This window comes from Carya illinoinensis, chromosome 16 (assembly GCF_018687715.1).
Source record: "Carya illinoinensis cultivar Pawnee chromosome 16, C.illinoinensisPawnee_v1, whole genome shotgun sequence".
NCBI classification, from domain to species: domain Eukaryota; kingdom Viridiplantae; phylum Streptophyta; class Magnoliopsida; order Fagales; family Juglandaceae; genus Carya; species Carya illinoinensis.
Genome location: NC_056767.1, coordinates 29,370,405 through 29,382,531, shown reverse-complemented (window position 1 = coordinate 29,382,531; position 12,127 = coordinate 29,370,405). Strand labels below are relative to the sequence as shown.

At 33.1% G+C, this 12,127-nt stretch overlaps 1 protein-coding gene across 7 annotated transcripts; it reads left to right on the top strand.

Moving 5' to 3' along the window:
- The first annotated feature begins 287 nt into the window (after window positions 1-287).
- On the top strand, window positions 288-11,694 carry LOC122299130 (disease resistance protein RUN1-like). Of its 7 annotated transcripts, XM_043109115.1 has the most exons (11): window positions 289-955; window positions 3,494-4,607; window positions 5,532-5,813; window positions 5,905-7,662; window positions 7,773-8,003; window positions 8,037-8,690; window positions 10,267-10,314; window positions 10,602-10,686; window positions 10,945-11,086; window positions 11,186-11,313; window positions 11,474-11,694. In XM_043109115.1, exons 1-6 carry the CDS (start codon window positions 468-470, stop codon window positions 8,679-8,681), a joined length of 4,518 nt encoding a protein of 1,505 aa, XP_042965049.1. In that variant the 5' UTR covers window positions 289-467; the 3' UTR covers window positions 8,682-8,690; window positions 10,267-10,314; window positions 10,602-10,686; window positions 10,945-11,086; window positions 11,186-11,313; window positions 11,474-11,694. The 7 variants fall into 7 exon arrangements, with proteins under 7 accessions (XP_042965050.1, XP_042965049.1, XP_042965046.1 ...); XM_043109110.1 differs by having other exon boundaries at window positions 290-955; window positions 7,773-8,690; XM_043109111.1 differs by having other exon boundaries at window positions 290-955; window positions 7,773-8,690; window positions 11,181-11,313.
- Window positions 11,695-12,127: the final 433 nt, after the last annotated feature.

Below are 12,127 nucleotides of genomic sequence, written 5' to 3'. Positions count from 1 at the left end.
CAGGTGCAAGAAGAAAAATCGACTGCAATTTGACTTAAGAGCACATTTGAAATTTTTATTTTATTTTTATTTTTTAAATATTTTTCAACATTTTTAACTATTAAAAAAATATACAAATTTATTAATAGTAATTTTTTTAATTATTAAAAAAATAAAATAAAATACTTATAATTTTAAATGATAATATTAAAAGACTAAATAGTATTTTACAAATAATACTTACCAGGACACAATGTTTGACGAGACTCAACTCAACTCGTACATTTGGCCACGCTAACGACTAAAGCTGTAGATTCTCACCGAAAGCTCCAAAGGAGCTTGCCAAGAAGTTGCTCGAACTTTTCCTTCTTTTTGTATTTGTTTTTCCTTTCCCAATAAATAATTGTGCAAAGCTGCATCTGCTCCTCCATTTAAAGAGAGTGGACGTCTTATCTCTATCAAAATTGCATACACTTATCTTCAATTCAATGGCATTCAGTTCACCTTCTTCTTCGTCTTCTCCTCCTTCCACCCACAAATGGCATGTATTCTTGAGTTTTAGAGGAGATACTCGCAATAATTTTACTGCCCATCTATACCCTGCTCTATGTCAAAGGGGAATCAAAACTTATAGAGATGACAAAGATCTTGAAGGAGGAGAGCCAATTTCACCTACACTTCTCAAAGCCATTGAAGAGTCAATGAGTTCTATTATTATATTATCTCCAGACTATGCATCCTCTACATGGTGTTTGGAGGAGTTAACGAAGATCCTTGAGTGTAAGAAAACAAAACAACAGTTTGTTCTGCCAGTATTTTACCATGTAGATCCGTCAGAAGTCCGAAAACAAGAAGGAAGTTTTGGAAAAGCATTAGCTAAACATCAAGAGAGGTTCAATAAAGATCCGAAGGTGCAGAGGTGGAAGGAAGCCCTACAAGAGGTTGGCAGTTTGGCTGGAAAACATTTGGAAGACGGGTACTTCTTTAACTATTATATTAATTAATAATAGAGTTGTTCTTCAAATGAAATTGTTTATTTAAAAAATTATAATGTGTTTTTTGAGCATGTGTGAAACATATAATTTTTGAATGACATGTGATCAATTTTTTAACCTAACTTTTTAAAAAGGTACGTGCTGTCACATGCTCAATATAACGCTTTTCATTTTTATCGATCTATTAGAGGAATTGGAATTTTCCTCATCCAATTTGAAGAAAAACTCCATAAAAACCCAATGAGTGCATATATCTATACCTATTTTCGTTATTGTCTTTCTCATTTAATATTAACGGGACAGGGGCCTTATAACCAAGGTGGACTTTACCGGGCCTTGCCCACCTTATACCAATATATTATTGAGTGTTGCTAGTGTTCGCCCAATTTTATCCATTGGGAGTGTCCGTTAGTTCAAATTTTATATTTTAATTTTTTTCTTTTCTTTTTCATAATTTTTAAACATCCTTAAATATTTTAAAAAATAAAAAATACACTAATACACTAAAAATTATTTTCTTAATCATTCAAAAAAATTAAATACATAAGTTGTCAAAATGAGGGAACAAACTCATAATTACTATCATTTTCCCAAATCATTATTTAAATTTATGTGAGGAATCAAATTTTAAATTTATTTTTATTTTAAAAGAAATTTAATTTTTTCACTTCAATACACGAGTTTATAAACTTCATTTATATAATGCCATGTTTGGCAAACAAAACTGTCTCTAAATTCAAAGATAATCTTTAAGTTAAAAACTGTTTTTTTTTTTCCAAACAGATAACATGATCTATAGTCTTAAAACTGCTCAATATTTTATAAAGCATTAAAAACTCGAGAAACCATTTTCACATATTCATAAGAAAACCATCCCATAGGGTGGCTAGACACCACGTCAAACCGAGTTTTTTGGCCGCCAATGGTGCAGCCACTGTTAGGCCAGAGGCTATGCAACAGTACAAGTATGGTTCTCTCTTTCGAAAAAGTAATTAACTTATAAAATGTTTATTTATTATATCATCTCTCAATACTTCATCAATATATTTTTCATATCTAGACATGATTTTATGATAGATCTCACCACTTTTTTAAAACTATATCAAACTATAGTCTTAAAAGGTTTTTACGTTTTACAACTATTTCATAAACGCATACACTCTACACGAAATCACCTTACACCCAAACAAGTCCTTAAGCTCTTTTATAGAAGGATTTAACATTGAACTAGCACATTTATATATGTCACTATAGATTTTAAAATTTTGGATTAATGTCACCTGCTTGCTAGCTATAAGTTCTCTCGAGCTTCCCTCTATCTTTTAATTTTTTTTTTTAAATAATTCCAGGTGCTAATTAAGGCCGTACGTGATCCCTAATTTCTTACAAATTTTAACAGATTTTCAAATTGCATAAGTGCATGCCATTCTAGGCTCATAACAGATCAAATATTACAACTTAAGCTTTTTCAATTCGTTTCTCAAATAGGAAGTTCCAAATCCATTATTTTCTAGGCATATCCATACGTAGGAGAAGCACACCAATTATAGCTAACAGAAACTTTATCACACTTGAAGCAATAAATGTACTGAAAAAAAATGTTTTTAATGTAAAACCCTACAAACAAACAAGAACGTACATAAATCCAAAATCTTCAATGTAGTGTTTCCTAGATAATTAATTAAGTAGAGTATAAAATGGAAGCACAATTATCCATCAACCACCACAGGTGCCATAGACTCTTCATGAATCAACTGGCCTTCCCAATTGTTTATTGTCCTTGCACTGGTTTGACTCATGCTTTGGGTAGGTTTGGTATCTCTACATTTATTGTGCTACATTGGGTATGGTTTGTGCATCCGTGTAGTGTTTCCTAGATAATTAATTAAGTAGAGTATAAAATGGAAGCACAATTATCCATCAACCACCACAGGTGCCATAGACTCTTCATGAATCAACTGGCCTTCCCAATTGTTTATTGTCCTTGCACTGGTTTGACTCATGCGTTGGGTAGGTTTGGTATCTCTACATTTATTGTGCTACATTGGGTATGGTTTGTGCATCCGTGCAATGTGCTGATTTTTTTTCCTACAAGATTGCTTGTGCTGTTATGAACACCTGTATTTGCTTCTATAGTTCCTTAATTTTGTGGTAGTCGTAGCCCACTGTAATCTGGCCGTGTTGCAAATTGTAGCAAAACTTGGTTGTACCTAGTGGCCCGATGGTGTCTTTTTATTTCATTTTAATTAGTTTCATACTAATTTATTGGTATTGAGTAAGGAAATCTTAAAAAAAAAAAATCTTGTAACGAGACCATGTGGAAGATCTTCTACACCAGCTAGTATATATAAAAATTTATATATATATGAGTCTTTTTTTTTTTTTTTTTAACTTTTTGGTAATTGTAATGGGTGATACTATAATTGATGTGTTGAAACACCAACTTATATATAATGAAACTCTATCTTTTTATGTGAAAAAAGTGACTCATTGAATGTTCTTTTTTCTTGTATTGGCAGGAATGAATATGAATTTATGCATAAAATCATTCAATGGGTGGACTCAAAAATAGTTAAATCTACATACAAGTTAGACATTGCTGAATATCCAATTGGACTAGAGTCTCATCTAAAAGACTTGAATACTAAATTAAGAATTGGAAGGAATGACATTACACTTGTGATAGGGATTTATGGAATTGGGGGAGTTGGTAAAACAACTATTGCCAAAGCTTTCTTTAACTCAATTGGAAACCAATTTGAAGCTAGATGTTTTCTAGAAAATGTTAGAGAGATTTCTTGTCAAGTGAACGGTCTGGTCAAACTGCAAGAAAAACTTCTTCGTAAGCTGTTAGGAAATTCTGGAAGTTTTGATATTGGCAGTGTTGGAGGTACTAATGATATAAAGGATAGGCTTTGCTCTAAAAAGATACTTCTAATTCTTGATGATGTGAATGAGTTGAGCCAATTACAAGGATTAGCTGGAGATAAAAATTGGTTTGGTCCAGGAAGCAGAATAGTAATAACAACAAGAGATCAACGTCCACTAACTTGTCATAATCAAGTTGATTCAACATACGAAGTGCAGGGATTGGATGACAACCAAGCTATTCAGCTATTTAGTTGTCATGCATTTAAAAGTGACAGGCCAGTTGAAAGTTATGTAGAACTCACAAAACGTATAATAGATTATGCTAAGGGCCTTCCACTAGCTCTTACAGTGCTTGGTTCAGCTTTGTATAATAGAAATATAGAACAATGGAAAAGTGAATTGGAAAAGTATGAAATAAGTCCTCACAAGGATATTTATGAAATTCTTAAAATAAGCTATGACGGACTGGATGATAATGAAAAGGATATTTTCCTTGACATTGCATGTTTCTTCAAGGGGAAGTCTGTTGAATATGTCATGAAAATACTAGACAGTTGTCGTTTTTCATCATCTAGTGGCATTCCAAAGCTTCAAGAAAAGTGTCTCATCAATATTAATCATGATGATCATTGTGTGGAGATGCATGACTTGTTGCAAGAAATGGGTAAAGAAATTGTTCGACAAGAATCACCTAAAAAAGCTGGCAAACGTAGTAGATTGTGGCTTCATGAAGATGTTCGGCGTGTATTAGAAGCAAATACGGTAAGGTCACACTTATAAAAACCTTTGAATTTTCATTTATTTTCTGCTCACAAGTGAAACTCCCAAAAAAGTGTTGAAGTTAAAAATGGTGAAGTAACTCGTTGGTGCATGTGTGTGTATATATATGATTATATTTTCTATTCTATTCGTAACTATGACCAATGCAACTCAACAGTATGGTTAACCTACAACTCTTGCAGCCTCTTAAGAACACTAGTTTTGTAAAGTTAAATTTTATTTTTATTGAAATGGCGTGTTAGCTTTAGTTGATTGCAAAATGAATTATAAAAGAGTTTGTATGCATATCATGACCATTTCTATATATATAATATGCTCCCGTACGTAAAGTTAACAATTTACTTTTCATAAAAGAAAATGATCACAATTTTCTCCTCAAAAAATTATATTTTTTGTTTTAATGAAACTTTATGTAGTTAAGTATTAAACTTAATTTGTATAAATAAAATAGAAAAATAGAAACAAAAAAAAACTTAATTTAAAAAAGGGCCACCGCCCATAGTTGTGGCAGTCCAGAGCCACCATTAATGGTGGCCTTGTAGCAACAACACACAAGGGTGACCCATTGTGGATACTGGCCCAAGTGATCTTTTTATTTTATTTTTATATTCTTTTTACATTATTTTCCTTTTTTTATTTTCTTCTGAAATTATTTTTTTCTTTTTTTTTTATAATTTTCTAATATTAAGTTTTCATTTTTCTGAATGTTTTTCTATTTTTTAGTTTTTAATGTTAATTGATTTGCTTTTTTGAAAATTAATTTATTATGTTTTTTAATTCAATAATTTAAGCTTAATTTGTTGTGGTTTCTCTGTTTTTCCATGATTTTATCAAGTGGTACTACTTATTAGAAGAAGAACTTTATGATCTGATTTTGTTGGGATACTTACGCCCTTGTCTTTGTAGGCAACAGACAAAATTGAAGCGATGTTGTTAGATTTTCCTGTAGGCCATGACAAGATAGACTTGCATCCCGATGCATTTGGGAAGATGAGCAATCTTCGATTGTTTATAAACGAGAATGCACAATTTTCTACAGGACCAAACTATCTCTCTAATCAGATAAGATTGCTTTATTGGCCTCACTATCCTTCCTCATCTTTGCCTTCTAATTTTCGTGGAGATAATCTCGTTGAATTTCAAATGTCTCATAGCCTCGTCAAGGAGTTAGACGGCCTAAAATTCAAGGTACCCTTATTATTTTCAATATTTCTTTCTTTAAAACTATGAAACAAAACTTCATTGAAGTTAATACATTTATTTTATTTTATTTGTACAGAACTTGACTGATATGCAATTATGGAGATGTGAATTCATAACAAGAATTCCTGATCTTTCAAGTAGCCCAAATTTAAAGAATTTGGATCTTGAAGAGTGTAGTAACTTAGTTGAGGTTCATGATTCCGTTGGATTACTTGATAAGCTTGAGTATTTTAATGTTGAGGGATGCTGCAAGCTTAGGATTTTGCCGAAAAGATTCAAGTTGAGATCTCTAAGTAATTTTGATTTTGCTCATTGCTTAAGTCTTGAAGACTTTCCAGAGATTGAATGTGAAATGGAATTTTTACGAAGTTTACTTCTTTTTGGCACTAGCATAAAAGAACTACCTTCATCAATTAAGAACCTCAAAGGACTTCAATTCTTCCATGTAGAAGGCTTCATTTATCAGTTGGGAAGTGTACCCATTTTTAATGATGCAGGTTCCTCCTCAAGCTCGATTTGGAAATCGCTACAACATTTATATCTTAAATACTGTTGCCTGTCAGAATCAAATTTCTTCACGTATGTTAATTACTTCCCCGCTTTGGAGAAATTAGATCTAAGTGGGAGTGATATTGTTATCTTTCCACCTCATCAAGGCGTCAGATTTCCTAAGTTGCGATACCTTTGTTTGAACAATTGCAAGGAACTTAAAGAAGTTTTTTTACCTCTTCCATCGAGTATAAGAGATGTGCGTATAGGAAGGGTTTGCAGCATTTTCGAAGTCAGCATTGTCGAAGTCGACGGTTATTCACAACCAATTATAAACATTGGAAAGGTGGAGAAGGAGAATGGTATACAATCCACGTCATCTATTGTGTCTACAGGCGAATATGAAATTGCATCAACTACTCCGACAAATTCAAGCATTTTTAATGATGCAGGTTCCTCCTCAAGCTCGATTTGGGAATCGCTAGAATATTTATATCTTCAATACTGTTGCCTGTCAGAATCAAATTTTTTCACGTATGTTAATTACTTCCCCGCTTTGGAGAGCTTAGATCTAAGTGGGAGTGATATTGTTATCTTTCCACCTCATCAAGGCGTCAGATTTCCTAAGTTGAAACACCTTTATTTGAACGAGTGCAAGGAACTTAAAGAAGTTTTTTTACCTCTTCCATCGAGTATAAGAAGTGTGAGTATAAGAAGGGTTTGCAGCATTGTCAAAGGCAGTATTGTCGAAGTCGACGGTTATTCACAACCAATTATAAACATTGGAAAGGTGGAGGAGGAGGATGGTATACAATCCACGTCATCTATTGTGTCTACAGGCGAATATGAAATTGCATCAACTACTCCGACAAATTCAAGCATTTTTAATGATGCAGGTTCCTCCTCAAGCGCGATTTGGAAATCGCTACAAGAATTATATCTTGAATACTGTTGCCTGTCAGAATCAAATTTCTTCACGTATGTTAATTACTTCCCCGCTTTGGAGAAATTAGATCTAAGTGGGAGTGATATTGTTATCTTTCCACCTCATCAATACTGCATATTTCCTAAGTTGCGAGACCTTTGTTTGAACAATTGCAAGGAACTTAAAGAAGTTTTTTTACCTCTTACTTTACCTCTTACTTTACCTCGTCCACCGAGTGTAAGGAGTAAAATAAGCTTTTGCAGAGTTTGCAGAGTTTGCGCTCGTGGATGCACGTCATTGGAAAGATTTGCACTACCATCTAAAATGCTAACTAACAACAATGGAAGGGATTTTTCTATCAACCTAGACATTGATTTGTACGGATGCCATAAACTGCTTGTGATTCCTTCATGGGAAGAGGTATGTACGTCTCTTTTCCTCTCTTTCTCAATCTCTTTCAACATGTTTGTGTGTGACCTTAATATTCGTATTGCTGAAAGTTTTTTTTTTTTTTAATATTTGTATAACAGGGATTTCAAAGTTTGGCATACCCAGCACTTGATCCACGAAGTGGTATTAGCATTATATTACCAGGAATGAAGATTCCAAGCTGGTTCAGCTATCGCATGGAGGCCCGTGATAGTAATCTGTGTGAAATAGATATTAATCCACCGCATCATTGGAATGGCATAGATGAAATTCTTGTGATCTCTGTTGTTTTTGGATTCAGATCAGTTGGGATCAATGAGCCAAGAATGGAGATGGATTCTTTTTTTTTGATGAATAGAATGGAGATGGATTCTACAATTGATGTTCAAATCCTTGATGGCTCGGATTGGAGGAACTTACAGCGTCGTATATTTATGGGCTTTCATCGGACGGACTTCTCAGACCATTTATGGATGCAGGGGATACTCTATTACAGAAAACAAGTGGACGTTTCAAGGATTAGATTTAAATGTCAGTCAAAGGTCGTGGTCTTTAAAAGTGTTGGGATCCATTTCCAAAAGATGCATGAAGAGAACTATTCCAGTAGTGAAGAAGCCAGTAGTGATGAAAAAGGTGACAGATGTCTTGATTTAATGGATGAAAAAAGGCCGGATTCTTCAACCATGGGCATCACAATAACGGAATTAGAGAATGAAGATGAGTATCCAAAGGAAGATATGGATTTAGAGCTTAAACTTGGTTACCCTTTTTCGGAATTGGAGAATGACGATGAGAATCCAAATGAAGATTTGGAATTAGAGAAAGATGATGAGAATCCGAAGGAAATACTTGGTAAGAGGCATCGTGATGATGAATATGATTGCAACATGGAACCCAATAGGTGCCCTCAACAAAAGAGGCCGCATATATATTCTTCAACCATGGGCACAATAACGGAAGTAGAGAATGACTTAAACTTGGATTTAGAGCTTAAACTTGGATTGGTCTGACGTAAAAAGGTATCTCTTAATTTATGGAAATTTATTTCTTTTTTGTGCATTGGTTATTTCATCTCCACAATTTTCTCACTCCAACCAAACAGACCAATGACTGTTTTTGCACACGAAATTTCGTTTGCCACTCTTTTCAAATCAATGGGTCTGTTTTTGGAATTTGCACAGTGTTTTGTGATTTTCTCAATGTTTTTGTGATTTGCACGAATGTGACGGGAGTGAAAATTTGTAAGTATTTTCTTGATTAGATAAGGGTCAAAGACGTAAATATCATAATTCATGAGCTATGGTCGGTCTTTTTATTTTTATGTAGGGGTGGGAAGTTTGGTACTTCTCCTATTTGGAGATGAAAAATTTTATTCATCATTCGCTACACCACATCACATATAATTTTTTTATTTGTTATTTTTTTCTTTATAAATGTATGGTATATTATTGACGAGCAAAGGAATTCATTTAATTTAGCAAGAATGAAACAAAGAAAAAATTAAGTGTAATGTGTGGTGTAGAAAATAATGAGTAAAATGACTCTTTGGAAACCAGGCCTTATGCCCTTTTAAAAGTTAGATTCACATACTTTACCATCCATTTCAAATCGTCACACCTGCATTTGCTTTCAAAAAGCTTCATGTACAGTACAGTCAAGTAATATTTAAATAGAACTCATGAATCTATATGCTCAAGAAATATCATATATAGAAAATGTTTTCTACTATTTCTAATTATTCAATAAATATATAATTTAACAAGAACTATATATTTTAAATTAATTACTTTTTCCTGGTGCCAAGAGATGTTATATTGTTCGAGTATTTATAAGCTTTAAATAATACTACCAAAAAAGAAAAAAAAATAAGTCTAGTTTCTTTTAATTTAAGTTTTACTAATTTAGGATGATCACAACACAGGAATAACTAATGCTAATTCTGTCAAGCTACCAGTTTTTTTTTTCTTGCATCATGTTTATGAGGTGGATTGATTTTTATGTTAATGGGATATAGGGAGACAGCTTTAACTTTGTTGTCTAGCTGAGCACTGATAGGAAATAATGAATTGAACTTCACTTACTGTTATAGCCTTGTTCTGTTTTGCTAAACTCTTGTTTGGGATCAACCAGTGCATCAGTTTTTCAAGTGTTGAAGATGCTTTAGTTTCCCATCTCCACTGTTGATTCTGAGTTGACATTTAGCTTTGGGATCATGTGTAGGATTCATTTCAAAACGCCTTGGCCCCAAATATAGTTGAAACTCTTATTTGCACACAAAATTGATTAAATGCTCCCTCCATTAATCATGACTTCCAAGACTTAAAAGCAGATGCCGAAAGCTATAAGCTGGAAAATGTTAAGATTCATTTTGAAATATCATATATTTTCCTGTGGTTTTTTTAATATTTATATTTTTAAAATAGAGTTTTTTCTTCATGTTGAGATAACTTTGAATAATGTTTTGAATATGGATGGTTGAAAAATATGAGGTATTGTAACTTCTTGATCAATTGGGGTTTGCATTCATGATATATATTGAAATTCTAGCAATTTTCATTTTATGTGTTGAAAATATGTTTAACTTGGTTGTTGCAGGGATATGATTCAATTCCAGCAGAGTTTCTTGACCCAAAAGCCAAAAGGGTTAGTTTAGCTTAAGAAGCCATAGCATAAGCAAGGCCATGTGTATGAATTGTTGCTTGGCTTTCATAATAATATTGACCAGACTTTGGCACCTTTTAGAACTTCATTTGCAAACCAAAACTGCTTTATTTTAATCTATTCTACATGTTTCTACTTCCTTTTTTTTTTTTTTTTTTTTTTTTTTTTTAAATGTTGACTGCTACTATTTTGTGACATGATGCCTTTGAAAAGCATTAAACTTATATTAAAGATGGTGAAAACATCTCACTATTCTTTTCCCTTATAAGCCTGATGGGACGAAAAAGAGGATGTGGAATAAGGAAAACCTCCACGGTACCTAACCCAGCATATAAAGGACCATGGAAGCACAAGGTATGGCAATTAAGCTTAATTGCTACATAAAAAGCTTTAAACTTTATTCTTCTTTGCAGTTTCTGATAAAATTGTTCTTTTTGACTTTGACAACAAATTAAGAACCCCAATTATGAAGGGAAATGTATTTTGAATCGTGCATATTTATTTTTCTTCATCAGTTTCAACCTGAAGAAACTGCAATGGAAGTAGTTTCCTGTTATCACATCTAGATTATGTATTTGATTAATGTTTTACTCTTTCTCAACATATATTCAGGACCGTATCATTCTTGGAGCAGATACAAGAACCATTGAAGGACCCCTAATCACTGAAAAGAACTGTGAAAAGATTCATCATATGGCACCAAACATATATTGTTGTGGAGTAGGAACTACTGCCGATACAGAGGCAATAACAGGTATTTGTTAGGTCTGAGTTTAAGGTGATGATGTTGTACTCTTTATCATCTAATGGGTAATGCATTGTCTTGGTGTTTGCTTTCTTTCAACAAGGTCAGTTCACAACTGGACGTTATGAAGAATCACCATCATGAAGAATCACCTTTTCAAGTGAAGTTTCATTTGTTGCAAACCAAGAAATGAAGGTTGCATTTGAGTTGATGTTACTGGACGTCATCTGCATACTGTGAGTCTATTTTCAAGAATTAAAATTCGAAAATATCATGTGTTTTTTTTGGTTTACATATTTGGTGGTGTGTCACTGCCTGATCTTGTAAAAACTAGAATTGTTTTTGTAATTTTATTAGGCTAAATGATTACTTTGGCTTGTTTATCATGTTTTGCAGGAGAAAGAATAATCAGATGTATCAAGTCATGTCAGAAGTTTTGTAGAAACAATATTGTGGTTGCTTTCCTTTTATGTATATATATATATTATAAATTTGTCGGGTTTGGTTTATGATTGTTTATAATGCGTTTGAACTAAAATGACATTTTAGTAGAACATTTATTTTTACCATTTGCACAGAAATGATATGACCAAGACAATGGTGTCCAACATATCTTATATCATGTGTTCAACTGTACATCCAAAATATTAGATTCGCAACAAAAGTTCTTGGAGACGTGATTCAATAATTGAGAGATGTGGGGAAGAAATTGTTGTGGTTCCCTAAAGACCCTATTAGCTGGGAGAGCAACCTTCCCCATTGAATGTAGGAGTAAATGCTTGATCATGTCATTGCGTGATGGAAATACGGTTTGTTTCACATCTCCCTCAGCTTTCCAAGTACATGGTTGGTCTTTTATGAACTTGGTTTTAGGATTTTACTTTGTAACCTTCAATGGTTCTTGTATGCCAATCTGTTAGCGCTCTTTCTTGTATGCCAATCTGCTAACAAAAAACAGAGTATCGAAGCACATGTAGAGCATTTCAAAAACTTTTATTAGAGCAATAGTACCTATTAAGCAAGATATCATTAGATTTTCCTTCAAGTTCT

Excerpts from the sequence above, each read along its gene's own strand:
- LOC122299130 (XM_043109114.1), top strand. The coding sequence starts at position 468 with ATGGCATTCAGTTCACCTTCTTCTTCGTCTTCTCCTCCTTCCACCCAC. Across the intron at positions 4,608-5,531 it reads GTGTATTAGAAGCAAATACG|GCAACAGACAAAATTGAAGC; the intron begins GTAAGGTCACAC and ends TTGTCTTTGTAG. Across the intron at positions 7,663-7,772 it reads TGATTCCTTCATGGGAAGAG|GGATTTCAAAGTTTGGCATA; the intron begins GTATGTACGTCT and ends TTTGTATAACAG.